General features: G+C 40.6%; 3 protein-coding genes across 4 annotated transcripts; all 3 read left to right on the plus strand.

Annotated features, from left to right (window-relative positions):
* Window positions 1–1,162: 1,162 nt before the first annotated feature.
* On the plus strand, window positions 1,163–7,504 carry LOC146624123 (palmitoyltransferase ZDHHC20-A-like). Of its 2 annotated transcripts, XM_085364475.1 has the most exons (12): window positions 1,163–1,286; window positions 2,360–2,386; window positions 2,487–2,581; window positions 2,667–2,787; window positions 3,194–3,263; window positions 3,578–3,610; window positions 5,237–5,357; window positions 5,653–5,785; window positions 5,889–6,015; window positions 6,347–6,433; window positions 6,522–6,601; window positions 6,718–6,820. In XM_085364475.1, exons 1-12 carry the CDS (start codon window positions 1,169–1,171, stop codon window positions 6,759–6,761), a joined length of 1,056 nt encoding a protein of 351 aa, XP_085220601.1. In that variant the 5' UTR covers window positions 1,163–1,168; the 3' UTR covers window positions 6,762–6,820. The 2 variants fall into 2 exon arrangements, with proteins under 2 accessions (XP_085220601.1, XP_085220602.1); XM_085364476.1 differs by lacking the exon at window positions 6,522–6,601 and having other exon boundaries at window positions 6,718–7,504.
* A 7,190-nt stretch (window positions 7,505–14,694) lies between these two features.
* Window positions 14,695–18,592, plus strand: LOC146624124 (organic solute transporter subunit alpha-like). Its single transcript, XM_085363714.1, has 8 exons — window positions 14,695–14,770; window positions 14,869–15,020; window positions 15,209–15,282; window positions 16,510–16,668; window positions 16,822–16,933; window positions 17,049–17,195; window positions 18,222–18,327; window positions 18,438–18,592. The coding sequence occupies exons 1-8, from the start codon at window positions 14,698–14,700 to the stop codon at window positions 18,590–18,592; spliced, it is 978 nt and encodes a 325-aa protein (XP_085219840.1). The 5' UTR covers window positions 14,695–14,697.
* A 2,231-nt stretch (window positions 18,593–20,823) lies between these two features.
* On the plus strand, window positions 20,824–24,254 carry LOC146624125 (uncharacterized). The gene is made up of 2 exons (XM_085363715.1): window positions 20,824–23,920; window positions 24,199–24,254. Exons 1-2 carry the CDS (start codon window positions 20,824–20,826, stop codon window positions 24,252–24,254), a joined length of 3,153 nt encoding a protein of 1,050 aa, XP_085219841.1.
* The last annotated feature ends 3,045 nt before the right edge of the window (window positions 24,255–27,299 follow it).

The following is a 27,299-nucleotide window of genomic DNA, read 5'->3' on the forward strand; positions in this document are numbered from 1 at the left end:
ATCTTCAAAACAATAAAAATCTTGAGTGTCGGTGAGGTTCTCCACCTAAAACTGTAATGTACTACACTGAAACTTTTGCTTTGTATTGGCAAACTAAGGCAATTTCATGATGGTGTAAGGAAGACTTAATAAATAAAGGTTTAAGCAGTTTTATAGAAATAAAAGAGGTCAGTCACAGAATGTATTTATTTAACAATTTCCTTCTTATCACTCTCCCAAAGTAAAAAGAAGTAAATAAGAAGTAAAAAACCTTAATAATCAAATAAGCCTCTATGAGCGAGCATTTGGCAACATTACGAAGGAAAAACCCTCTTAACAGGAAGAAACCTCCGGTAGAAAAACGATCAGGGAGGGGCACCCTGGGGGGGAATAAGACAGGATAATTGCATTCACCAACATTCGCTTCTTCAGTTCTTTTGTGCACTGTCCATTGCTTTAAATGGCTAACCCCAGGTATTTAAACTCCCGCCTCCCTCTTATTCACACACCCGTCTTGCCCAGCTAGCACCAAGCGAAAAAAAGAATCAATAAAAAAGAGAAAGACAATTAAGGCATCTAGCAAATTAGGAGTGGAGACTAAAATTACTTAATTGCAAACAGGTGGACAGACACCGAGCTCCAAAACAATGGTTAACTGTGCTCCACAACTTCACACAGCATTGTGTTTCTCTGCCCCCAGCTGGACAAAATAATAAATGAACAAACAAATGAAACCTTTGACCTATTCTGTTTGACTTTTTTTCTGGTTTACTAAACCTAATGAGTGGCCTAAAATTGCTTGTTTTTTGTTTATTTTCAACATATTCTTACTCATAAATACAAAAGTCTGAGCATATCACGAGGAAACTAACTAGCCAAAGATTGTGAGAGTCATGATTTCAATGTTGTGGGTTAACAGGCTGACATGCTTCAATACGCCCTAAGAAGACCTCAACTTTAGCTGCCACTGTGTTTTATTATGACTGTTTCTCTGCTGAGAGGAATGATTACGAACGGTGCGTTAAAAATATACTTAAATTTCACTTTTTGAACAACTAAAACATCCACGTTCCGTTCCTCGTCGCCTGCACTGCGGTGAAGTATCTTGAGCCTAATGCATCTTTGGCTGGACCATTTAAAAGCCGTGGTTGTGACGTCACCGTCAGCTAATGTCAAACACGGATTAAAGATGGCGCCCTCTCACGCACTCAGGTGCTGTAAACGGGCTCTGAATTGGGTACCTGTCCTGTTTATTAACCTGGTCGTCGGCTGGTCCTATTACGCCTACGTTGTCGAGCTGTGTGTCTGTAAGTGCTCTCACCTTTATAAACCTTTAGCGGCCGCGTGCGTTGACAGTGACAGGGTTTGAAACTTTGATAAGCTAGTTGAAGATTTAAAATCTGGCTTCACACTCCGTAATGCGATGAAACGTTTGGCGAATATTAACACATATTTCTGTCTCTCCTTTTCATGGAAATATTTTACATAAATTGTTATTTTTCTTCATGACAGCTTCGTTTGTCTACTTTTTTCTTCCCCTCCAGTGAGAGGAACTACTTTTCTCCGTTAATAATTAATCACTCCATTAGGGCAGACGTAATGGGTCAAATAACGGATATCATAAAAATAGAAAAGTGGATTGACTGTGAAAGGGTTTGTCGTTTGTGTGTTGCTTAATCATGTTAAAACTTTCTGAGTTTACTAGATATATTTACTAGCTGCTGTTGTTGTTGTTGTTGTTGTTGTTATTTTATATAGTTTTGGGGTGTCAATAAATGAGGTGCTTCCGAGCCAGCTTTAAAATCTAGTCCGTGACTTTTTGATGCTATTAGTGTGTATTTATCTGTAATTAAACATATTTTGAGCAGTTTAAAAATGATTTTTCAATATTAAATTTTAACAACTTGTCGTTTCAGGAGAAAAAAAAAGGGAATTTGATTTGTATTTGTTTGTACCCGTTTTACATATTTAACTTCCAGGAGTGGATTCTGTAATTGTAACTTGAATTCTAGTAAACATAATTTATTTGGCGCGTTCCTGAGTAAGTCCTAAGTGTTTATGCTATTTTTTTTCAGCAGTTTTTAATAAGTTGTGTGTCGTGTGATTTGTGCTGCTCCCACACACAGACGCTAAGTTAAATAGTTTGATTCAGGCGGGAGCTGATGAGACCAGTATCAGCATGTCTCTGTGTTGCGGCTGTGGTCAGGACAGGGACATCCCTGCTGATGCTTAAACAAAGCTCTCTGTTGTGGGTGGGTCACTGCTGGCCGTGCCAGGCTGCTGCAACATGGTGTGAGGAAGAGAAAGAGAAGTGGGGGATGTGTAGTCATGTATTACTCCTAACTAATATATACACATATACTTTACCTTCTTCCTATAGATACAATCCCAAATAATGCTGAACGAAGTAAGTATTGCCCTCACACACACACACACACACTCACTCATATTTGATGCTGTTATTTCTCTCCCGCTAAGGATCCTTCTTTTCTTTTTTTCTACAACAGTCAGCTACTTGGTTATCTTTCACATTTTCCTCGCCATGTTCATATGGGCTTACTGGAAAACTATCTGGTCCAAACCAGCCAATCCCTCAAAAGCAGTAAGTTTGCTTCTGTCACACTCCTCGCTTAGCGGAAGAGAGGAAATAAACAAAACACTGAACACTTTTCTTTTTCTGTTGTCAGTTCAGTCTACCCAGGGCAGAGAAGGAGCTGTATGAGAGAGAAGAGCGAGCTGAGGCCCAACAAGAGATTCTGAAGAAAGTGGCGAGGAATTTACCCGTGTACACACGCACAACTGGAGGAGGTATGGCTTTAGATACAGTGTAGTAAGTGACTGTGCTTTGTTTTGTTTTACACACCATCAGGGAAAACTCTGTTAGCAAAATGTTGCTCTGACAAAAGAGGAAGTGCACAAAAGTTTTCATCATCAGCCATCAACATTGCAAAAGCATTACAAATGACAATCACATGTCTTCTCTGGTTGTTTCTCAGTTTAATACATACTAGGCTTGTCTGTGCTGTGTTTACGGAAAAGCCTGTGTCAGGAGGGTTAATTAGACTCAGGTGCACCTTGCTTTCTCTTCTGGCTCCCCTGCTAATTAAAAGTCAGGATGTGACCCGCTTGGATTCACAGGGGGATTTAACGAATATGCTTTAAGAATATCCAGCACGTATACAGTTAATTTTTTTTTTTCTCTCTCTCTCTCTAGCCATCAGATACTGCGACTTCTGTCAGGTAATCAAGCCTGATCGCTGCCATCACTGTTCAACCTGTGAAATGTGAGTCCTCTCTAAGTGTCCACACTTTATCAACACAATCCTGAATAAGATCTTTTTAAAACATCCACCCTAAAGTAGTTTCTTCTGGCAATAGAAATTCAGGAAACGTTACAGAATACTTTTAAATGTGTTTTTTTTTTTTTTTTTTTTGTTTTTTTTTTTTTAGGAAAGTGATAATATGGAAAACTAATATCTTAATAAGGGTTTATCAAATGTGTTGTTTTTGTTTACTGGGTCAGTGAAAAGATCAATATGTTGGTATATACTGGATGGTACTGATAGGATGCACATTGTTCTTCTTGCTTTTTTTCAAGGTGTGTGCTGAAAATGGACCATCACTGCCCCTGGTATGATATTCTGTTTTTACTTTGCGATTAAACTTCTTTGTTTAAATTCTTGAACATTAATTGAACATTAGTCTTATTACTGTTGTTAATATTACTATCAAACCCCACTTTGCAGTGCATAGTGGGAGATTGGGAATATACACAGTGTTGGGAAGGTTACTTTTAAAATGTATTCCACTACAGAATACATGCCCCAAAATGTATTTTGTAACGTATTCCGTTACTCAGTGAGTGTAACGTATTCTGAACACTTTGGATTACTTAATATATTATCGTGCTTTTTACAACTACATGAATGTGCTATTGCTGTGTGATTTATTACTTTTACTGAAGGTTATTCGCCATACCAATTCCAATACCAACTAGATTTTTAAATCTTAATATAAAAAAATGAGTAACAGTAGGGTGGACATGTAAGGCTGCACTTTTTGCAGCGATCTCGTATAGAAACTATTCCGCGCGTATATAAAACGGGTCCGCGGCTCCGAACCGTAAAGGTGTAAAACCGTAAAGGGACCTCTGGCTAATATGTCGGGCTCGTAGCCGAAAACTAGCTTTACTTTGTTGTCTGGGTCACCTTTGCTAGCAAGAGACAGAGAGGCGTTGAAAGGCTGCTCCAACTTATTGTTTGAGAGGAAAACACGAACACAGTGTACAGTCGAGTCTTAATGGCTTACTTACAACTGGGCTTGTCACCCACTCTTTTTGGCTGCAGTGGTTATTATTATATTTACACGCTTCCATCTCTCGTTTCTGGTCGGTGACAGCTCGTACTTTTCAACTCTTTTTCTCTCTCCTCGCGCTCCCAGACACATAACTGGTATGGCAGGCCATTCTTCCTGCAGCACAGACTACACTGTCCATGAGGCTACATTCTTTAGGGCTATGCCTGTAACACTCTGCCTATTGCCTTCATATTAAATAAATTTTGTGAATAATTAAAAAAAAAAAAAAATTCTTCACGTCATTATGCGGGCTGCAAGTAGGGGTGACATGGGCCGCGAGATTGAGACACAGACATTAGAGCCTCTTAATGTGTGTTTTATTTTGGGTTTCCACCAGCGTGGAAACCAAAAGTGGAGAGGGCATAGCCTTATGAAACAGGAAAATACCGCCGCGTAATCCATTCATTTCAACAAAGTAACTGTATTCTGAATATCACCTATTAAACGGTAACTGTAATGGAATACAGTTACTCATATTTTGTATTTTAAATGCGTAACAGTGGTACATGTATTCCGTTACTCCCCAACACTGAATATACATACTCTATGATCATTATGGTATGACACTATGATATGTTGTATTGTGATACAAACAGTCTAATTTGAGATTTGGTGCTCAATAAAACAGTCAAATTTGCAAATATATATGATTACTGGGTTTGTATAAAGTATTTGTATAACTCATATAGATGTTGGTACATCACAATGTTTATGCAAAGGTTGGGTCCACTAGGAGAAATTGGGGGAGGGGAAAAAAGATGGACATACATACATACATACATACATAATCTCAGCTATATTTTCCATGGCTATTGTCATAATGTTATTCAGCACCCCCTTTCTTTTTTTTCTTTCCTTTTTTTTTTCTCCTTCCTGTTGTTGTGGTGTCATCTTCTTTCAGGGTGAATAACTGTGTTGGATTCTCAAACTACAAGTACTTTGTCCTGTTTTTGTCCTATGCGTCACTCTACTGTGTAGTGATTTGTGCAACAGTCATCCAGTATTTCATCAAATTCTGGACCGTAAGTACATGAACCTCCTCGTGGTGTTTGCATGACATTTAGTGGTGTGAACACCACGTGTATCAGTATCAACCTGTTGCTATTTTTAGGGGATTCTCTGCAGCACACTTTACACAAGACAGTGGGTCCTGTCACATAGTCCAGCAGTGAAACAGTATTTTATTTCCATGCAAGACTTTGTTGTACTGAGGAAACAAAGTAGTATCAATTTGTTTCATTTTCCACATAATTGGACTCAGGACTGTCACGATTAGTCAGCTAAAAGTGTGTTTTGTTTTTTCCCTTCATTCTAAAGAAACAGCTGCCTGACACCCACGCCAAATTCCATATCTTGTTTCTGTTCTTTGTGGCGGCCTTGTTCTTCATCAGCATCGTGTCACTTCTCGGATACCATCTGTGGCTCGTGGGAAAGAACAGGACCACTATAGGTAAATTAATACTATAAATACATACTTTGTTTAATTCCACTTCTACAAAAAACACCACTGGCTAACTCTTGTCGTTTTTTGTTTGTTTTCCCTCCATTTTTAGAGGCTTTTAGGGCTCCTTTTTTCACAAATGGGCCGGATAAAAATGGGTTTTCTCTGGGATTTAGCAGAAATGTAGCTGAGGTGTTTGGAGACCAGGCAAAGTACTGGTTTTTCCCTGTTTTCTCAAGGTGAGTCTACTCTCATGTGATATGCTTTGTCACTAAAAATGGATCGTCCGATAAGTTCCATAAATGGTCACTAACAAAATGGATCACAGAGTCAAAGTGAGGGGGCAAAAGCTGATGCACGCCCAAACTTTCACCCACTTCATATCAGTCAGAATAAATGATGTACGCATTCAGATGGTGTTAGTGCATGCCTACTCAGTATGGGAGGTTAATTGGTTTTGTACTAACAGACCTATCCAGCTTTTTTAATTAAAGTTACTTTCATGGAGTGTCAGAAATATATTTAAAAACAATGAAGATTTTTATTTATTTTTTTTCTCTGTATTTTCAGTCAGGGAGATGGGCATTCCTTTGTCACCAGATTGGTACAGATAGATCCTGAGCAAGCAAACAGTGTCCTCCAGCAGAATGGCAAAGGGTAAGTTTTCTATTTCTTTCAAATCTTTAATATCAGAGGCTTCAATTTTATTTACTTTGAATTAATTTCTGTTTGACTTTAATTGTAGTCCTGCTGATGGAAAAGCTAACCCGCATGTCCTTAGCAATAATGTTCAGCACACAGAAGATGGCAGCAAAGAGAAAATGAGTATGTTACTAATGCCCTTTCTCACAATTTCATGCTTTTGTGTCCTAATTGCTTTTGTTTGTGCTCAATAAACAACCCATCCTGAGACATCTTTTGTGTATACTGTTTCCTTTTAGATGGCGGACAGACTGTCTCTGTGACAATAGAGAAGGAGCAGTAGACAACATATCTCAACTACGATGCCTTAAACCAGGAGTATCATCACCTCAACGGGAGTCATCCTAGACCTTCATTTTAAGCTTTGATGCAGCCTCAAACCACATGTTTTGTATTTGTTTTTATTACATGGACCATTCCTCATCCAGCGTGCTTTGAAAGAGCACAGCAACAATATTGCTATCATGTAGAAAGAGCCTCTACAGCGACCTCATAGACTGCACCAGTCTGAAGCAGAAGAGATTCAGGGAAGGAGATGTCTTTAAGATAAACCAAAGACATTCAAATAATCCCCAAAATGCGGGAGCCAATGTTTGTCTTTGTCTGTTTTATGTTTAAGATTTCATCTAGAGAGTCATCCTTTATCAGTATTAATCAACCTCTTAATCACTAATTGCAGAGCAAAAGGTTTGTACGTTGATTTTCATCCGAAATAATGTGTGTGTGTGTGTGTGTGTGTGTGTGTGTGTGTGTGTCTTATAAGGTGAACTTCAAGCACAATGCAATTAGCAGCAGTCTGTTATCAGATGGTCTCAAATTTAGTTTACATATTTGTAAATATTTGAAGGTCTTTCTGTTTACACTTTAAAATATTTATTTTTCATTTCATAATATATTTGATAGGAAAAACATAAAGATGATAAATGCTAAAACTTAAATGACCAAATCCAGTTTAATGCTTGTTGAAATGGTTTAATCTCAATCCGGATACTTGAAAGCCAACAGGTCTCCCATAATTCCAAGATGATCAGGTCGATTTTTCATTGCACTATAATTATCTGTAATTTGTCCTGTTTTATAAATTAATTGCTTTGTCTTTCTATGTATTTATTTGTAAATCACATTTTATTTATTTTCAAAAAGACATTAATACAAGTGATTTCCTTCTTCATCTACAGAACTAACATCCTTTGTATTTCTATATTAACACGAATCTATTTGAAGTGTCTTCTGTTTGTGTCCACCACTTTCAAAGAAATTTAAGTTTCAAAAGCACAGAACATAAAAAAAACACCACAATAAAAAAAAAAAGTCATAAAGAACAGGCAATTATGTCCTTGAGCCTAAAGCTCGATAGAAGTGGAGTTTATACCAGTGATCCAAAGGTGTCACAACCTTTCTTCACTCTTTACTGCCCGCCATTGTTTCCTTATATTACCTTCCTTTTGGAGTATGTGATGTGTAGCACAATAAAACATGATTGACTGATTTTACTTTTAGCCTACATGATTAGTGACTCACAGAAGTTCAATGACCGATGTCAGTTAACTTAACAACAGGCACCTGGAGTTGCTGCCTGTTTGAAAAAAAGATGCTTTTTATTTTATTACGAAATTGTTCATGCTGCTTAATGATTGCTATGTAACAATAAATGTAATACAACTATACATCCCTATTTAACAAATGTGTGATTTGTTTTTGTCAAAAATGTGATTTTAAAATGTTCCCTTGACTGAGGAACAACTCTGCAGATGATTGAACTTGTGGACCTTAAGTGCTTACAAGATGTTAGTCATGACCAGTTAAGCTTTAACTGGATTCCAGTGAAGTCTATGTGATGAAACTTAGAATTTAATAGCTTTGCATTGAAATCTATACCAGAGCAGTGCCTTTATATGGGGGGGCTGTCATATTTGTACCAGAAATATGAACAAAAAAAAAAAAAAAAGACTTAGTGATCATTTTGCTGTTAGCTTATCTGTCGATAAATATATGTATCTTGACAAAATCCTCCAAGTACTCACATGTGACACCGTTGTTATCTCAGTTACACTGGCTTCCTGTTGAATTTACAGTCAATTTTAAGATCCTGGTCTTGACTTACAGAGCTGTGCATGGACTGGCACCAGCCTACATCTTTGATCTGCTACAGCCCTATGTCCCCAGCAGGTCCCTGAGGTCATCTGATCAGGGCTTACTTGCTATAAAACAGACTAAGAGGAGAAATAAGGGTGACAGAGCTTTTGCCACTGTGGCCCTGAGACTGTGGAACTCTCTCGCCCAAACATTAGGAACTGTGGACTCGGTAGCTGTTTTTAAAAAACAACTCAAAACTCACCTTTTTAAAACTGCTTTTGGTTAATTTTTTGCCTGTTTTATTTTGTCTTTTTTAAATCTTCTTATGACTTGTAATCTTATGTGCAGCACTTTCTGATTCTGTCTTGAAAGGTGCTATATAAATAACAATTTTATTTTTTATTTATTTTACTTAAATTCTCGGATGAATTCTAATCTCAGTGACCTTGACCATTAAGGTCAGAGGTCAAGTTTTCTAAAAATCTTGTGAATGCGATAACTTGTGAACAAGGTAACGTAAGATTTCGAAACTCAAGCCATAGGTCAGGGGCGTCCAACTCCAGGCCTCAAGGGCCGGTGTCCAGCAGATTTTAGATGTGTTATTGATCCAACACAGCTGACTTAAATGGCTAAATGACCTCCTCAACATGTCCTGAATTTCTCCAGAGGCCTGGTAATTAACTAATCATTTGATTCAGGTGTGTTGACCCAGGGTGATATTTGCAGGGCACCAGCCCTTGAGGCCTGGAGTTGGACACCCCTGCCATAGGTACATCTACTAGGAGGCTGAGTGGTACTGCCCACTGCCACCAGTTTTTTAAGACTCTGCATTAGCATGTTGGCCAAGGCCGTGTTTTTTAAAGCCAGAAGTGAGCATACTTGGATGAAAGTTATCAATTAATGCTAGCAATCTACAAGCACAGAAACCAGCAATTCAATGCTTGATAGTACCCCTTACTACGAGTATAATGTAAAAAATACCTTTCTACCTGTTTTTTTTTTTCTTTGCTGGAAAACAGCTCGTAGACCACGAAGAGTTGAGAAACCAAATTTGGCAAACAGACACATCTTAGGCCTCTGAAGGTTTCATCAAAATCAGACATCATGACATTCACGATGACCTGAGGTTAACCTTTATGCATTTACAGGACCATATAAGAAAAGACTAAATGAAAAGTGTGACACATAATACGTATCTAAATCTCTACAAAGCCCTATAAATAATTTAATAACAAATGCGCTTTAAATAGTTACGCTCTGACATCAACTTGCCTCTGTGCTTGCCAAAAAGGGTTTCTCCACCATGTACTAAGACAAGTTACGCTTGCACAGCTCAGTGGCAAGCAAACCAATTTAAAACTTTCATGTAATGTGTTTTTTCTGAACATTTTATATTTGATATTCTGTTTCTCACCATAAAAATTACAGACTGTTCGGGGTTTTTTTTATAACTGAACAACCTTACAACTTCAGCAGGGAATGAAGTAATCATTTACCCCACTGTAAGCTGTGAACAGTTCTAAGGTTTTCTACACAGGTAGTGTGGCCAGTTCCCTTCTGCTTTCTCACCTTCCACAAACTATCACTTAATGCCCCTCCGGTGGTCCTCCTTGGGCTCTCGGACTCTGGGGCCTCTGGATGTCTGGAGCCTGGATCTCCTCCATGCCTGCTTCATGCCCTGGGGGACAGGGCTATGGCTCTCTACACCCTCTAGCAGACCATTACATGGGGAAACCTTTTGAATACAAGCGCGCTGATCCACACAGGTGTGCACACGGGTGTTCAGTGTTCATAGACATAAACTACACCTTTATTGGCTGCTATTTCCAAGCACATTGTGCGCTGTAGGTCCTGCTTGCTACACAACAACATTCAATATTTAGTATTTACTGCTGTTTACACTTAGCTAGATTAACGTGATGCTGTTGTGTTTAGTATGTTGCTCTGTTTTTTTTGCTTGTTTTCTCTTCTTTTTCTCTCAACAGGTGATCCAGGAGGTTTTTCTTTCTGGTCTTTCTCTTTTTAAGTGCCCTTTCTCACTGTCCCTCTTCCCTTCTGTTTTTCTTTTCCTTCATCTTTCTTTCTCCCTTTCCTATCCCTCAGTCATGTCTGTCCCGTCTGTAACAACTGAAAATAAAATAAAATAAATAATAACAACAAAGGTTGATCAAATGGACCAATACGGCAAGGTCGTGATGATCCATTTGGCAAAGTAAATCCATTGGGTATCCTTGTTGGTCTTCAGACAACAATTCTGACGGCTAAAGAACCAAATGGGACAGGCAAAAAAAAACAACTATCACTTAATGCTCCAAAATATCAACTAAACTCAATAAAGAGTCCAAAACAAATGTATGTAGATTCACAATTACAATACCAATCACAGACCAACAAACACAGCATAAGCTTGTCAAAAATCCACCAGTCTCAATCAGTATGGCACTTTTAAATGTCCGCTCTCTGTTGAACAAGTCTTTTATTATTAATGATTTAATTTTAAATAATAAACTTGACTGTTTATTTTTAACTGAAACATGGCTGGGTTTGGATGCACCAGTTGTTCCCACCAAATTTAAATTTCTCTTTTTCTATTAGAAGTGGTAAGAGAGGTGGTGGGACTGCATCTTTAGCCAACAACACACTCACCACCAAACAAATTTTATTTGATCATTTTACCACTTTTGAATTCCACGCTATTGTTTTCAGCAACCCTCCAGTTTTATCTGTCACAATTTATAGACCACCTAAAGACAGCGCTGCTTTTATCAAGGAATTCTCAGAATTTTTAACAAACATACATTCAAAATATAATATGATCATTTTAACCGGTGATTTTAACCTGCACATAGATAATCCTTCTGACCCTGCATCAAAAGAATTCTTAAACATTCTTCACTGTTTGGATTTTACCCAGCACGTCACGCAGCCGACTCACAACAGAGGACACACTCTGGACCTGGTCATCACCCATGGGCTGTCCACCAGCGTGTCCTCTGTTGTTGACTTGGCTGTCTCTGACCACTACTGTGTGTTTTTTAACATCACCGGTTTTATTCAGCGGGAGACCTCGGTGCAAACTGTGAGGAGGCGCTATCTAACCTCTGAAGTGGCTGCAAATTTTACCAGGGTTTTAGACGAATGCCCCCCTGTGATTTTACCTGCACCCTGCAATTTGATTTTTAATCATTTTAACAGCAAACTGAAGAAAAGCCTTGACTCCGTTGCTCCACTCACCACCAAAAAGATTAACGTAAAACACGTATCACCCTGGAGAAACGAAGAAGTCAAAAAACTCAAAAGAAATTGCAGGGCAGCAGAAAGGAGATGGAGGAAAAATAAAAATACTATCAACCATCAAATATTTTGCGAGCAACTTAAAATGTACAATAATACATTAAGGAATTCAAGAAATTCATACTTCGCCAAAATAACCAACAATAACAAAAATAATCCCAAGGTCCTCTTTTCCACCATAGATCATTTATTTAACCCTGATTTTAACAGCAAAGAACCCCCACAGACTCACTCTGTGAGCAGTTTGCAGACCCCTTCAGGGGAAAAATCAGCGCCATTAGATCTGATATTTTATCTAATCGCGATATGATTTTAAACACATCTGAGGGCTCGATTGTACCTGAGGAGACACTGGACAGCTTTGTCTTGGTTAATGCTGAGAACCTTAAGAAAGTTTTCTCCACAGTGAGACCCACCACATGTCTTGTAGATCCAATCCCTTCTTCACTCCTTAAAACACTTTATGGATTTTTTGAAGCTGAGCTTTTATACATGATGAATTGCTCTCTTCAGTCGAGCGTCTTCCCTGTTGCCTTTAAAACGGCGGTGGTGAGGCCCCTTCTGAAGAAGAGCAATTTGGATTGTAATGATTTTAATAACCACAGACCTGTATCCAACTTACCATTTTTAAGTAAAATCTTAGAAAAACTTGTTTTTACTCAGATTAATGATTTTTTGAATGATAGACAGATCCTGGAGATATTCCAGTCTGGATTTAGGGTGAACCACAGCACAGAGACGGCTCTCCTAAAGGTTTTAAATGATCTTAGATGTAACTGGGACTCCCAAAAGCTCTCAGTCCTGGTGCTACTGGATCTAAGCGCAGCCTTTGATACAGTAGACCACGCTATTCTTTTAAACAGACTGAAACACATGGTGGGCCTCTCTGGTGCTGTACACAACTGGTTCACTTCCTATCTCTCAGACAGAACTTTTATGGTGAGTATGGATACATGCTCCTCTAAGATCCATGAAATGACATGTGGTGTGCCTCAAGGGTCGGTTCTAGGCCCTGTACTTTTTAATTTGTATATGCTCCCTCTCGGCAGTGTCATCAAGAGGCATGGAGTGAACTTCCACAGTTACGCTGATGACACGCAGCTGTACATCTCCGTGTCTGCTGATGACACCAGACCAATGGATGCCCTTTTTAACTGTATTTTAGATATAAGATCTTGGATGTCAGAAAACTTTTTACAGCTTAACCAGGACAAAACTGAAGTTTTAATCGTCGGTCCTGAGGCTCAGAGAGAGAAACTCTTGTCTAAATTAGAGGCATTTTCACTATGTCCTTCGCTACAAGTGAAAAACCTGGGTGTTATTTTTGACTCTGAGCTTGGTTTTATCCCACATATTAAACATGTAACCAAAATTGGATTTTATCATCTAAAAAATATAGCCAGAGTCCGCCCTATTCTCTCTCGGGCAAACACGGAGATGCTGATGCATGCTTTTATTACCAGTCGCATTGATTACTGTAAGACCCACCTTTTTAATTTAGCTTTTACTTAACGTTTATTTATTTTATGCTTATTTATTCTATCCTGTTATTCTATTATTAATTTAGGCTTTACCTAATATTTATTGATTTTATTCTTATTCATTTTTTAATCTTCTTACTCTATTTATATTTATATTGTATCCCGTTCTTATTTATTTTACCCTGTATATATCCTATTGTGTCATATCTTCAGTGTTTCCTCAGAGGGCGCTCTCTGCACCGGGGCTGTGATTGACCATGGCTGCTGGGGCTCTGGGGGTCCTCTCAGCCTGGCTGGGGGGCTTCTTTGCCTCCCTCCTGCTGTGTGCCCAGCCTGGAGGTCTGTGACCGGCTCCCGGTGCAGACGGCTCCCTGTTATAGTGTTTCCTCACTTGGCTCATGCGTACCCAGCCCAATTTTACTCTTTAAGTGTGCATGTGTGTATTCGAGATGAATCAAGATTGTGAGCATCATTTTTTTCCTTCTTGCAAAAGAAATATGATGACATGGTGAAAAAAAACTAGACAATTATTAGCCAGAGACAGTTGAGCGACCACAGTGCCATTCACCTCTCTGTAACAGAATAACAGATAAAGTTTAATAGTCTCACCACTCAACATTTGAACCCTCTGGAATTTTTCTAGGTAATAGATTTGAAAAGCCTATGTAGGATTTTCAACTTTAAACGTTTCTCATTAGTTTTTCTCTGCTCCCATTCATGCCGTACTGGCTTTCTTTAGTAGTATTATATATAGTACTGTGGAAAAGGTTAAAAAAGAATCACTTTGCATTTTGGAGCACTGGATAGAAGCTCAGATAAAATGTTCCTATGGCTTCATAGATTTCTGCGTAACATACCTGACCATAGCTGAGCCTAAACTTTCACACCAGAAAGCCAAACTGAGACTGAAGTAATGAAAGCTAACCTTTAAAGCAATAGTTTAACGTCGAAATACTGTAAATTAGCCGAGAATCAAAAACTATAGCTCACAGCTCATGTTATGCACTGAGAAGGAAATAACACACCCTGCCAAAGTTCACTTTTCCTGACGCACAATGAATCTTAGCCTTTCACTAAAACTCTGACCTTTGTGTTTTTTAATTACAGTCACTTAAACCTGTGAATAAATGCATCACCAGTTGCTCATGCGTTCTCATAAAGTTGCCTGCCACTTCTTATCCCACCTTCACTTCTTCAGAATCCCTTAAGTGCTAGGTACTCAGCTCTGTGTTGAAGACTCTGGAATGTAAAGGGGAAGCAGGTTTTACTTTTATGACTGCAACACTATTTATATTTTTTTAATTTTACTCTTGTTAATATTTGTTAGTCTATTTTTAGTCTATTTTTTAAGACAAGCGTCTGCCTACCATGGAAGCTCTAAATGGAACCATTGATCCAGCTTGTCTGAAGGGTCGACCGCTGGCTATTGACATGCTCAACCGTAAGTTATACACACTACTATATTCATTTAGATTTTAACCTGAAGAAAGTCTGATTCATGCTGTTTCTATGTGTCTCCTATTGTTCTTTTTTAATCAGAGCTAGATACATTTGGCTATTGCCTGTACTTCATGCTCACCTTGATGTCCTGTGTCTCCCTGCTTGTGTACCTGGAACAGTGTGCCTATATTTACAAAAAACTACCCTACCCCAAGAAGACCTTGGTCATTTGGGTAAACGGTGCAGCACCAGTGAGTATTCAGGCCTGCTTAAGTTTTATAACATGCCACTGATTGTAAAACAAATATGATTGCAACCATTAACAAGTTTCAACAACTTGTTAATGGAGAAAGTAAGCCACAGTACATTAACAGACGTCTTCAAACGTTATAAGCGTTGCAGCTGCATGTTTTTAAACACAACAATTTTACCGTTTCAGGTCATTTCCACCATGTCATGCTTAGCTATGTGGATCCCGAGGGCATTTATGATTACAGACCTGACATCTAACAGGTGAGTTTTCCTTTAACTACACTTGCAAAACATTTCCCAGAGTAGTCAGTGTTTTTTTTTTGTTTTTGTTTTTTTTTTGTTACAGTTTAACAGTTTAATGAATTATTACACATGACGGGTCAAAACTCACACTTTGCACAAAATAACAGAGAAAAAGAAAACGCCATTGAGCCATTTGATCCACTCTGAAATGGCACCAACAGATAAATATGAAAAATGGAACATTTTAAAACACTTTTTTCAAGCATTAGTTCAACAAAAGTATCTGCTGATCTAATGTGATCCTTGGGAAAAGTAAGTAAACTCTTTACTGGAAACTTGTTGATAGTGTTTGGCATAATTAGTCTCCATCAGACTTTTTCTTCCATGGAAGTTAGATTGAAATCTGAGCTGCGACTTGGCTTCCCCACTTGCTTTCTTTTGGGGTTTTTAATCTGTTCCCTAGTCGATGTATTAGTGTGCAAAGATTTTTATCCTGTTGAAAGACCAGCTTTTAGTTTAAATTTCAGATTGCCTCACATTAGCTTGAAAGAATCTTTGATATAATGCAGAATTTATAAATGCATTAAAAACAGCCAGCTGTCCTGTCCCTGAGGCAACAGGACAAATCCAGACCAGATGAACATGCAGCACCATACGTCACATTTCTGATGTGAGCCTGCTCTTGAGAAACAGCCATTAGCCTAATCCTTTTTTGTTTGTTTGTTTTACTGTGGCTGAGTTATTACTTATTTCAAAAGGGCTTGGTGGTTGCATTTATGCTAATTGAAAAAACGTAGCTAATGTTTGTTTGGGACATTAAAAGCTTGGCCTCCCATGCAGGTCAGATTTCTTCAATTTCTGGATTTGGATGCATGGAACTTTTGGATACTATATTTACCATCATGCAAGTTGTTTCTAATGCTTACTTTGGTGAGGCATTCTGTACAAAAACAGTCAGCAGATGCCAACATCTGAACAGGGACTCAAACCACCAACTTGCAGCTTATAAGCTGGTGGCTCTAACAGCTGGTCTTTGTCTCAGTCAAGTTGTCCACTGTGAATTTTTAGCTGCCTGCACAAACATAGCAGGTTAGATCAGGCACACATTTCACACTACTATAAATACATTTTTGAATTTTTCTACCTGTGATGGTTACGTTCATTTGATATTTTATGAGATTTGCATAATTAACAATACATAACAGCACATCTTAGACGTGTGTTGAGTTACCTCTTTCCTTACAGTTATTTTGCAGTTGTGATTTACAAGATCTTGCTTCTGTTGATTGAGGAGTTGGGTGGCAGCAATGCCTTTTTGGAGAAGTTCTCTGGTAAACCCTTTTGGATCAGCACAGGACCCTGCTGCTGCTGTTGTCCATGTTTACCCGACGTCCCCATGTCAAGGTAAAGAGAGTCTGCATATCACTGCGCTGGCTCTAGCTCAAGCCTGTGTCAGATTTCCATATCATATATTCTGTCATTCTGCATTGACTGCACATTACCTTATCATGGTACACATGTGTAATGTTAGTCTGTCTCTGGACTGGGTTTGTTCAGGCGAATGTTATTCCTGCTGAAGTTAGGCTCTCTTCAGTATGCAATCCTGAAAACGGTGTTCACTGTCCTGTCTATAGTACTGTGGACCAATGGCAACTATGATCCTACTAATGTAAGTATTTGAAATGGTTCTCTACATATCTGAGTGGACTAAAATAGATGTGCGTTAAATTAAAACATATTTCTATAAGATTCATATAAATGTGTGTGTGTTTCTTTTTTTTCAGCTAGGAATCTATGGTATAACCCTTTGGATTAGCCTATTTGTTGGTGTTCTAACCATCATCTCCCTTTGGCCTGTTGCCATTGTCTTCATGAACATGAACCGCTATCTACGCCCACTCAGGATTATACCAAAGTATGCAATGTACCAAGTGAGTCAACAGCTGTAATACCAGATGCTAAGGTGCTTCACATGTGTTGGGGGTAACTCCTGAAGCTGACTTAACACAGCTAATTTTCTTGTGATGAGTTAATCCGCTCAATTTGTGAAGAGAAATCAAAAGGTAATTTCCTCTATCAGAGAACAGGGATACCATGCCAGCATGGATGCTTTTGACATTGTGAAAACTCAGATAGGCTGAAAATGTGAAAACATAGAAAACCCATAAGTGACCAACAAATTTGACTGAACTCCAGAGACCAGCACTACAAAGCGGGAGTTTGTCTTATTCGGATAACTTCAGAGTTAATCCTCGATTTTCCGTACTCCAAAGGTGGTTCACTTCTTACCTGTGTATATCACCTCAACCTCGTGAACCTAAAAGGCTTCAGAGCAGCTTAGGTCCTAGATTAGCTATCAACAGGTATGAAATCACTGCCTGATGACCAATCCATTCTCCAGAAAATGGTGTAACAGCTCCCTAAACGTCCCTTGAACTCATAACCAGCGTTGCGTGACTAATTATCCTGAATGCTGATGTAGGGTTCGGTGAACAGTTACACTGGGGATGCTGAACTTGCTTCATAGTACGGGGCTCTGGTGTTTTTTGGGTAGATCATACACCACTACTGCAGTTAATTAACTAGTAATAATTTCTCAAATCTGGCTCTCTCCCATGTGTGTCATTGGATCTATCGCCCTCTGCTTTCCACTCTTTCCCTTACAGTCGTGGCAGACGGCTGCCTCTCCCTGACTTTGGTTCAGACGTTTCTCCCTGTAAAACTGAACTGAACTTAGTATTTTGCAAATGCCAAAGCCAATAATGCAATACCAACAGCCATGACCTAAATCGTATATTTAAAGAAAATGACTGGAACATGCACCAAGATTTAATGGAGTTATCCTTTGCCTGTGCTTCACCAGCCTGTCCACCAACTTTCAGTGAAAATCAGCCTAGTAGACATGCTACACAATCAGCATGACCACTGTGTAAATGTTACATTGTTTTTATCCTTAGTTAACACTTGTGTTGAGCCAGCTGCAGACATCGATCGTTAACATCGTGGCCTTGTACGGAAACATCGCCTGTGCTCCTCCATTAAGTTCTCAAGCCCGTGGAACCAGTAAGAAACATTTCTAAACGCCTTTCAGATATGCACAACTGATGTGAAATGAAACTACCCAACACTGATTTATTGTTGTTTTTGTGTGTGTGTGTGTGTGTGTCCCGCAGTGCTTAATCAGCAGATACTGATCATGGAGATGTTCATCATCACCCTGGTCAATCGGTTTTTGTACCGCCGCACATATGAGGCAGTTGAGACACATGACAGTGAAGAGAACACCACAGCGCTGCCAGAGGCTACTCTCATGGAGCATGATGTCTAAAAAAGGACAGTGAATCACTGTGTATCACTGCTCTTTAACTATGTAAATGGTTATGTAAGTTAAGAGATCATAAAGTAGTCTAACATTTTACCTCATTTAAGGAAAGGAGAGAGAAATGCCTCCGTTTTACTGGATTCATAAGCACCCTTTGCATTGCTTTCAGCCCTGTCTTTGACATATATCCATGGAAAAAGTACAATCTCTTTCTGAGTTCTGATGTTTATGCATGATAATAGATAGATAGATTCTGGGTACTGAAAGTTTTAAGTTATGCTGACAGAAATACCAACAAGGAAAATCTCTTAATTTGACTGACTTACATTACTTATAGTAGAATTGTTGTTTCTTGCAGATGATTAGATGTAAACAGTGCTGTGCAGGACATTTTCTTGGCCATTAGATGCACCTCATATCGCATTTATGATAAAGAAATGTCAGTAGTATCAATCTTCTCTTGTCATCAGTCTCTGCAAACATGTATGCAGTGTATCTTTGTATGCAGTTTCTTTTTTAAAGAAGTTTTACCATTTTTTTAGACAATACTGGAGCTTTTTGTCACACTGGGGCAAATGCACAGGGTGGGAGTTTTACATTGGCCTCGAGAGAAGTGAATAAAAACAACTTTTTCATTTTGTTAACTAATGTTTGCGTGTGTTTGATGTGTACAGTGACATATGTTTTTGTTTATTTTCCCCCTTTAGCTTAACAAAGGAGATAAATGCTGAAGCATTACTCAGTTCATTTCTGCATTTCTGTCTGCGTAGACCTAAACTGAGGACTTAAGGCAGAAAATAGAGACTTTAATGAAACTGTCTTTGAAAAGAGGTACTTGTGAGCAAAACAGATGTCACACCATCTCTATTTAAGTGACATTTTCACGACGATGACAATTTTTCAAACACTGCATTTAAGATACTTCCCTTTGAGTGAGTGAGCCTGAGTGAATATATCTTTAAGCGTCCCACTGAATCTTAACACAGCTCAGAATAGCCAGATTTTTTCAAAGAAGGCTGACCCACTTACACAGACTTATCCGGGCCAGAGAATGCATGTGGATGAGACAGCAGCTTTATTTTCAGACTTGCTGCTGTATGTTCTACTGCTGTTTCTCGAGCAGCCACAAGGAGCCGCCCTAGTTCTGCCCGCCCAAACTAAATTCATTAACCCGGTGATAATTAAAACATAACAAGTTCCCCCTCATAAATATACATCATTTGCAAATTAGAAAAGGCATGCAGGTCTATATAACTCAGGGCCATCACACAGATTTAAATGTTGAATTAGCAGTTGCTTCACAGAGTTTAATGCCCCCCTTTTTCTCGCTATCTCAAAAATCTGGTGGTGACTCTGTCAAGACGCTCAAAAGGTCATACCAACAAGCCCGAGTTTTCAGTGGGATTTTAAAAAACTTAAAAAATTAGCCACCACTAAAAAATATGAATAAAATAAAAAAGGATTACAGTTGGTTCAATGTTTTCTAAAAGGTGTTACAAATATGCTTTTTGAACACATATCCAACACATTAGATGAAAAGAAAAAGAAAGGCAAATAATATGCTAATTATATTCTAAGATTATTGCTCTTTATTATTATTAATAGACGTCAATTTCTATTCATAAATCACAGCTTCATGACACATTTAACAGACTGGTGAGAGTTGCGGTGATGCAGATGATTGAAATGAGGCCAGTTTATTTAGAATTAAGGCAAATCCACAGCACAAACCAATTATTAGGCTGCATGTAGAGGTAGCGCTGCCCTAATCTGGATGAGACGTTTTATATAAAGCCAGATCATTGAGAATTGAAAATGTGGCCCTATTAATGGAGCATTTGTCTTTGCTGTTTATATAAACAGAGTCATCAGACAGGAAGAGAGGAAGAGAAAGCTATGTTCAGGGTGGGTTGATGACAGCCCCTGGCTCTGCATTGCTGACGAAAGCTGCTTAGCCCCTCAGTTGCTATGGCAACCAGGGAGGGCAGCCAGACAAAAATGAGCCAAAGGGGAGGGGCTTTTGAGGGAGAAATAGAGGAGAAAGGGCTGGATGGGAAAGAAAGACGGAGGGAGGGATACGGACAAGTGATAAAGAAACACTGAGAGCAGAGGAGGTAGCGCAAGGCTACACACGGAGAAAAAGGTCTGGATATAAATGCTCCATCACTGGCTGGGGAATAAAATCTGCAGCAGCTGACAGGAGGATTCAAAAACAAAAAGGGGGACGCAGAGAGAAGATGGACGTACAAACGGAGAACATGGACCCCCCACCTTGTGAATCGCAGCCAAGTGGAAAAATCAGAAAAGGATTCAAGCTGTTTGGCAAACGCAAGCCAGGTAACATCTTTTCTATTCGAAGCAAAGGAGATGGAAACAACAAGTCACCTGTTCACAGGAGCAAAACACTAGATGGATTATCAGAGAGTCCTGCGCCAGATTCTGAGCAGGAGCCGGACAAGGAAAAGGGACAGGAGGTGAGCGAGGCAGAGAAGGAGCAGGCAGAGGAGGAGCAACTCGGCGAAGATGGTGTTCTGGCTGCCGCCCCTGCTCGCAACTCAGTTTCTTCAGCCAGCTCAGCCAAGTCTCTCAGCTTCCTGTCACTGCTGAGGGGTGGCAGGAGGGGAGTGGGGGACCGCCGAGTCCACACCGTGTCCCAGCCAGTGGGTCGCCAGCGTCGTGGGCTGAAGGGTCTCTTTGGAAATGTTAAGTTCAAATCGAAAGATAAAGAGGAGAAGGAGGAACTCCCTCCTAGTCCGCTCCTCATGTCATCCCGTGCCAACAGTGTTGAAATCATCAAAGAGGACCTCACCCTCACACCCAAATCCCAGCCTCGCTCTCTGGACAGCCCTGAAACAGAGAGGCGTGAGCACGTCAAGAGTGCAACAACTCTGGACAGTGCAACCCCATCCCCACCAGAGACTGCAACTTCCCAGGTAACAACAAGCAATGTGAGTAAAACTCATGAAAATGTAGCGCCGTCGCCCACCCATGAGCCACCACTGGTGCCCGGGGACACCAGCCTGAGCTCGTTGCTTGCGGACATCTCGTCTCTCCTGACTTTTGACTCCATCACAGGGGGTGGGGACATCATGGCTGATGTGGAAGCAGAGTGGGGGAAAGCGAGCAGTGCTATCAGCGCTGTGGTGACTGAGGTCACGCCAACATCCACATCTCCCTTCTCCAAACCCACTATCTCCTCTCCGCTGAGTCCCACAAAAGTCAGCACTGCTTCCACAGCAAAACCTTCTCATGTAGCCGTCCCCACTGCCACTTCACCCCAACCCTTTACTGCACTGTCGAAGGCAACTACAACCTCTTCTCCCATTTCCAAGCCAAGCACCACCCCCACAACTTTCACCAAATCTTCCACTCTGACAACTCCCTCAGTCAAACTGAGCTCAGACTCTACTCCAGCCTCTGAGCCTTCTGTCAGCGCTAAAACCATCACAGCTCTGGCGCCAACTACAACAAAACCCTTAGCGTTTCCTGTAACTTCAACAAACCTTTCAGCTCCAACGTCTTCCTTTGTGATTACAAGTAAATCTACAGTGATGTCCATCTCTACAGCAACCACAGCTCCTCCAAACACCCCAGCCTCTGTAGTAAAGGCTCCCTCATTTAGTCCAGTTCTTACCTCTACAGCTAGCAAACTGGCTTCACAGACTGTACTGCCTCCTCAAACTACTACTTCTGTAAGTAAACCCAGTCTTGTAGCTACTTCACCCCCCGTCTCCACCAAACCCTCATCAATAACCCACAGCCCACCCATCCCTGTTGCTATCTCCCAGCCTCCCCCTGCTAAGTCAAATTCAATTAGCACTTCCTGCAAACCTTCTCTAATCTCAGTTACAGTAGACTCTAAAACCCCAGTGACAGCATCACCAGCCTGCACAGTTACAACAAAACCATCTTCTCCTGACCCGGGTACTCTCTCTAAAACAGCAGCTCCCACATCAGCTGCAACTTCAGCCTCTGCATCTGGGGCCCTTTTCAAGCCTACACTCACCTCCACCCTCACAGAACAAAATAAAAGCCCTCCCTCACATGTAACTGCTCCTGATATCTGTCCTCCCACAGCTAAAACCCAACCCAGCCCTGCATCTATAACAACTCCAGCTTCAGTTTCTTCAGCTAAGCTTCCTCCTGCGACTAAACCCACCTCTGCCTCGGTCTTGTTAGATAAAACGCCCCCTACTCTCGCACCAATTCCAGCACTTGCTACTCATGCAGCAGTTTCTACAGCATCTACTGCTCTGGGTCATATTCCAGTTTCTTTATCTAAAGATCAACCTGCTCCTGCTCAACCGCAAATTTCCCAATCTAAAACCCCTCCTGCCCCTGTTCAAGTCCCACTTTCTGTCTGTAAAGATCAGCCTGCTCCAGCTCAGATGGAGGGTCCTCAATCTAAAACCCCTCCTGCCCCAGCTCAGCCCCCAGTTACTGTATATAAAGATCTGGCCGCTCCAGCTCAAAAAGAAGTCCCTCAATCCAAACCCCCTCCCACCCCTGTTCAAATCCCAGCATCTGCATGTAAAGATCCATCTGCTCCAGCCCAACAGGAGGTTTTTCAATCAAAACCCCCACCTGCCCTGGCTAAAATCCCAGTTTCTGTATCCTCTGACTCTCCTGCCCCAATTTCTGTAGCCAAACCACTTTCTACTTCTGGTCAGATTCCAGTTTCTCAGCCAAAAGCCCACCCTGTACCTCCTGGTGCTCCTTGCCCTGTCACTTCTCTTCCTCCTACCCCTAAACCTCAGCCAAGTGAAGCTCCAGCCTCTGCTAAGTCTAGTGGAAGTGGACTAGCAACAGTGGATAGCCAATTGGCTAGTCCAAATGGCACAAATGGGGAGGGTGTGAAGACTGCACCGTGTAAAACCGAAGAACCACATAAGGAGTCGCGAACAAGCCTCCAAGAGCCCCCCAGAGAAAAGAGAACACAAGCCAAAGCATCAGGGCTGAGCAAAATCCCTGTCGTGGGAGGAAGCAGAGTGGGCAGGCTACCTGTCCGGGACAGCCAGCAACATGCTGATGAGGAATCAAACAGAAATCCGCCCACACCCGTGCTAGAAGAAGAAAGACCCCATTTTAACTCACATGATGCAGGAAACAAAGATAAAATCAGTGCTGCAGAAGCCACCTCAAAACACACCCAGGAGGACAGTCAGCACCCCCAACACCAGAAAGTTCTCACCAGTTCAGCGCGTGATTCAAAGATCCCCGTGAAGCACGGTGCACAGACTCACTCTGCCTCCCAAGTCCCTCAGACTAAAGAACCCCCTCGCACTAAGATACCCGTGTCCAAGGTTCCTGTCCGCAGAGCTGGTACTAAACCTGCAGCCACAGGTGGCAGCGCCCAGATAAGGAAATAAGACAGTGGATTGAATCAGTCGACTGCAGATTACTGCTCTGACTGCAACTTTTTTCCAACATCACGATTTTTTAAACTTTGCATTCTATACTGTAAATCCTGGCTGGTCTTTCTGTCATCTCTTGGCTTCACTACTTCATAAGCAACAAGAACAGAGTCAAGGAAACTGACAGCACTCAAGCACAAAACATCCCCGTGGGCAGCTGAAGCAACAAGCCCGGCTCTTTGGTGCTGAGCCACCCTAGACATGCACTCAGGAAAGGTTCGGGGTCACACCTGAACACAAAGCAGCATCGGTAACAAAGGATGAGCGAGATAAAAGGTCATAGGAACACAGTCTGTCTCTCTCTCTCTCACACACACACACACCCTTTCACACAACATGGGCGAGTGCCTTTTTGAGGGTGCTTTTCCTACAGACTGTCAGAATTTTTTCAGTCTTTTCTACAGTACTTTTAACTTTTGTTACTCCCACTTTTTGTAGGAACCTTCAAGTCTTTTTTGTCTTTCTTTTCAGCAAGTCTCTTTGATAATAACCAATCCCTTTACCTTTTATTTATGCCAGGAGATGAACCGCAGGAGCTCTATAGATAAATGCAACAACCAAATTTTACATTCCACACCTTTCTCTGGATGTATGTAGCAGAAAAAAAACATGCCATGAAGTTTTTGCACAATATGTTGAACTGTACAGCGCCCGTGTGTCCACCTGCTCATATGTAACATACTCAGATCTCACTGTGAACTATGGGAGGGGCTGTGGTTTGAAAGAGTGGAAATTACTCCTCGCAATGAAATTGACAGTGGAGAGCAGCCATTAAAAATGGCATTGTGGACAGAAAGGATGGTGGGATGAGATCTCCAGCTCATGAACTGGCACATCTTTATTCATGTCCCAGTTATACTCGGATGAGAACAGCATCTCTGTGTAGAGACTCATCTATGTTGTCCTGTTTCCTATTTAATCAATAAAACAATATGAGTACCTAACATGTGGGATCTGTCTAAGTTGTGAACTGCACACCGTTTTTCATACTGTTGTAGTTTTAACATGGGGAGATACGAACACATGCCTGCAAATAACTCGGATTATATGGAAGGAACATGTAAATCTGAAATATAAGTAAAGGCTAAGAATCAGAGCAAAGAGAAGGAGTAATATTATATATTTTCCCTGACTGATCTTCACCATCTTACATGCAGCCAAGTCTCAGCTTGTCCTCACAGACACATCATTCCAGCGTCATCCACACTCCAAGCTCACTGACCTGAATAGTGAGCACATGAATGCCAGCTGAGCCAGGCCAATCAGCTGCGAGGGAAAACGCTTAACATGCATAGCCTACCTTATTATCAAAGGGAAAAGGGTCTGGGAATGTGTGTCATTGCTATTCTTAGTGTAAAAACATACCTAATGGACATGCTGAATGATTCCACTCTGACTGAGTCGATGATTTGCTTTGGAGTTTAATATCACTGCTGATAATTTTATTACCAAACAAAAAGGAGGAATGAGCAACAAAGATCATTTATTAATGTTGCACGGAGACAGAAAATGCAAGAAAAATTTGACTGGTTAATAGCAGATGAAGTTAAAACCCCAGGTTAAGGATGGGAAACTGATCTGAGTCATGGGATGATGTTAAGAGGACTGTTGCGTTACGAAGAGGGAGCAAAGCCTGAATGTTCTTTTGATTTACAAAATGAGGATTGCAGAGGTGACACAAAAAGACCTCTGTTTGATTTTGAAAGCCAGAGGGCGCAGGCCGAGAAGAGAAAAACACGAGGATTGCACCACATCAGGTGTCGATGCAGGCTATCCAGGGCAACACGTCTCCCTGAGAAAGGAACAGTTGCTCCCTAAGGCCCTGAGCCAACACATGTTTGCTTCCTGGCATAACACCTGCACACTGAGATGTAAACACTCAAATAAATGTCTGTAGATTTATAATCACGTCTGTCTGAGGAGGTATTGAGTTGCAGGCTCGCACTGTGCCACAAGGTAATAACGACATTATGCTCTCCATCACTGGAAAACACTGGTGAGATCCTGTGTACGTGAATGCTGCTTTGTGTCAGCATCCATTCACATGATTATCCAGCAGTCTGGATTTCATACTGTAAGTGAGAAAGATAACAGCCGAGAGCACCGCGCAACAACGGTGTGCGTGTGTGTTAGTGGAAAATACTTTTATGCTATGTTGTATGATCTGTCTCCGCAGTGTTTATACAGATTGTTTTGTCTGTTTCCGTGCACACAGTCTCGCTATCTCTGAAGACAGGCCCCCCCGCCCCAATTATTTAACACAAACTACAGCAGCCATAATGCACCGAGGCCAACCTGGCTTTCTGTGGCGTGTCTGTGTTTGTGTGTCTGTTTCTGCCTCTGGAGAGGCTACGTGCCTCTTTAGAACCTAATTTAGCATGCTTCATTCTTTGTTTCCATGCCAACCCCACTAGGTCAACCAATAAAAGGCTGTGGTATTGGAAGGCGGGGTTTCAAACATGAGTGCGTTAATGAGCACATGAACAGCACATAAGACCAGTTATTAGATGCTATAAGGTTTAAAATTGAATTACACTAAGTTATTTAGTGGAATATAATATTTTATATCCTATATAATTATTTTTTTTAGCACCAAAAAAAATTTATGGCACAATTTCTGAACTTTAAGTGACATTCTGGAGGCATTAGCAGTATATCTGCAACAGCTGTGTTGTGTTCCAATATTATCTTCTCATATTTGTTCCTTTATGTATTTATTTACAGGTGCTAATTGCAATACACACGTTTCATTTGTTTGCCTTTTCTAAATCTCCTTTGTATTTGAAAACCATTCACTTTTTTGGTTTCTTATCAGTTTGGTTCACATGCTCATTACTGTGTAAGCTGCATGTACTGTAGCGACACAAGAAATGATATACCTTTAACAATACGACTGATGATCAGAATTATTTATTTATCACACACGTTGAGTATAAAAATCTGTAGCATAGAGTTACTGTTAATAAACAAAATATAAAATATGAAGTGTATTCAAAAATATATATGTATATATGTATATATAAATGCAGTAATTTCGGGGGTTTCAAGGCTTATGTTTCACACAGTGCACAACAGCACAAGGATGAGATGTTTACCTGGCAAACGCCTCTGGTCACAGAGAGACATCAACCAAAAAAGCAACAACTTCACCTGCAACACTGTCAGCTCTGCAGCCTGATCTGCACTCTACAGTGAGCCCTGCAGTCTGTAACCCGACAGCTCGTCACCTGGTGTGACAGTGATCTTTGATTATCAAACACAGCCAGAGAATACGTCAAATATTAAACACATTAAAAAAA

Source organism: Diplotaxodon limnothrissa, linkage group LG10 (genome assembly GCF_057381915.1).
Source record: "Diplotaxodon limnothrissa isolate DT_005_m linkage group LG10, D_limnothrissa_male_GT1.1, whole genome shotgun sequence".
Lineage (NCBI taxonomy): Eukaryota > Metazoa > Chordata > Actinopteri > Cichliformes > Cichlidae > Diplotaxodon > Diplotaxodon limnothrissa.

Bases quoted from the DNA above. Each gene is read 5' to 3' on its own strand.
- LOC146624124 (XM_085363714.1), top strand. From the start codon at position 14,698: ATGGAAGCTCTAAATGGAACCATTGATCCAGCTTGTCTGAAGGGTCGA. The intron at 16,669-16,821 runs GTAAAGAGAGTC...GGGTTTGTTCAG, and splicing joins CCCGACGTCCCCATGTCAAG to GCGAATGTTATTCCTGCTGA. The intron at 18,328-18,437 runs GTAAGAAACATT...TGTGTCCCGCAG, and splicing joins TTCTCAAGCCCGTGGAACCA to TGCTTAATCAGCAGATACTG.
- LOC146624123 (XM_085364475.1), top strand. From the start codon at position 1,169: ATGGCGCCCTCTCACGCACTCAGGTGCTGTAAACGGGCTCTGAATTGG. The intron at 1,287-2,359 runs GTAAGTGCTCTC...TTCTTCCTATAG, and splicing joins CGTTGTCGAGCTGTGTGTCT to ATACAATCCCAAATAATGCT. The intron at 2,788-3,193 runs GTATGGCTTTAG...CTCTCTCTCTAG, and splicing joins CACACGCACAACTGGAGGAG to CCATCAGATACTGCGACTTC.
- LOC146624125 (XM_085363715.1), top strand. From the start codon at position 20,824: ATGGACGTACAAACGGAGAACATGGACCCCCCACCTTGTGAATCGCAG. The intron at 23,921-24,198 runs CAGCCACAGGTG...TGAGCCACCCTA, and splicing joins CAGAGCTGGTACTAAACCTG to GACATGCACTCAGGAAAGGT.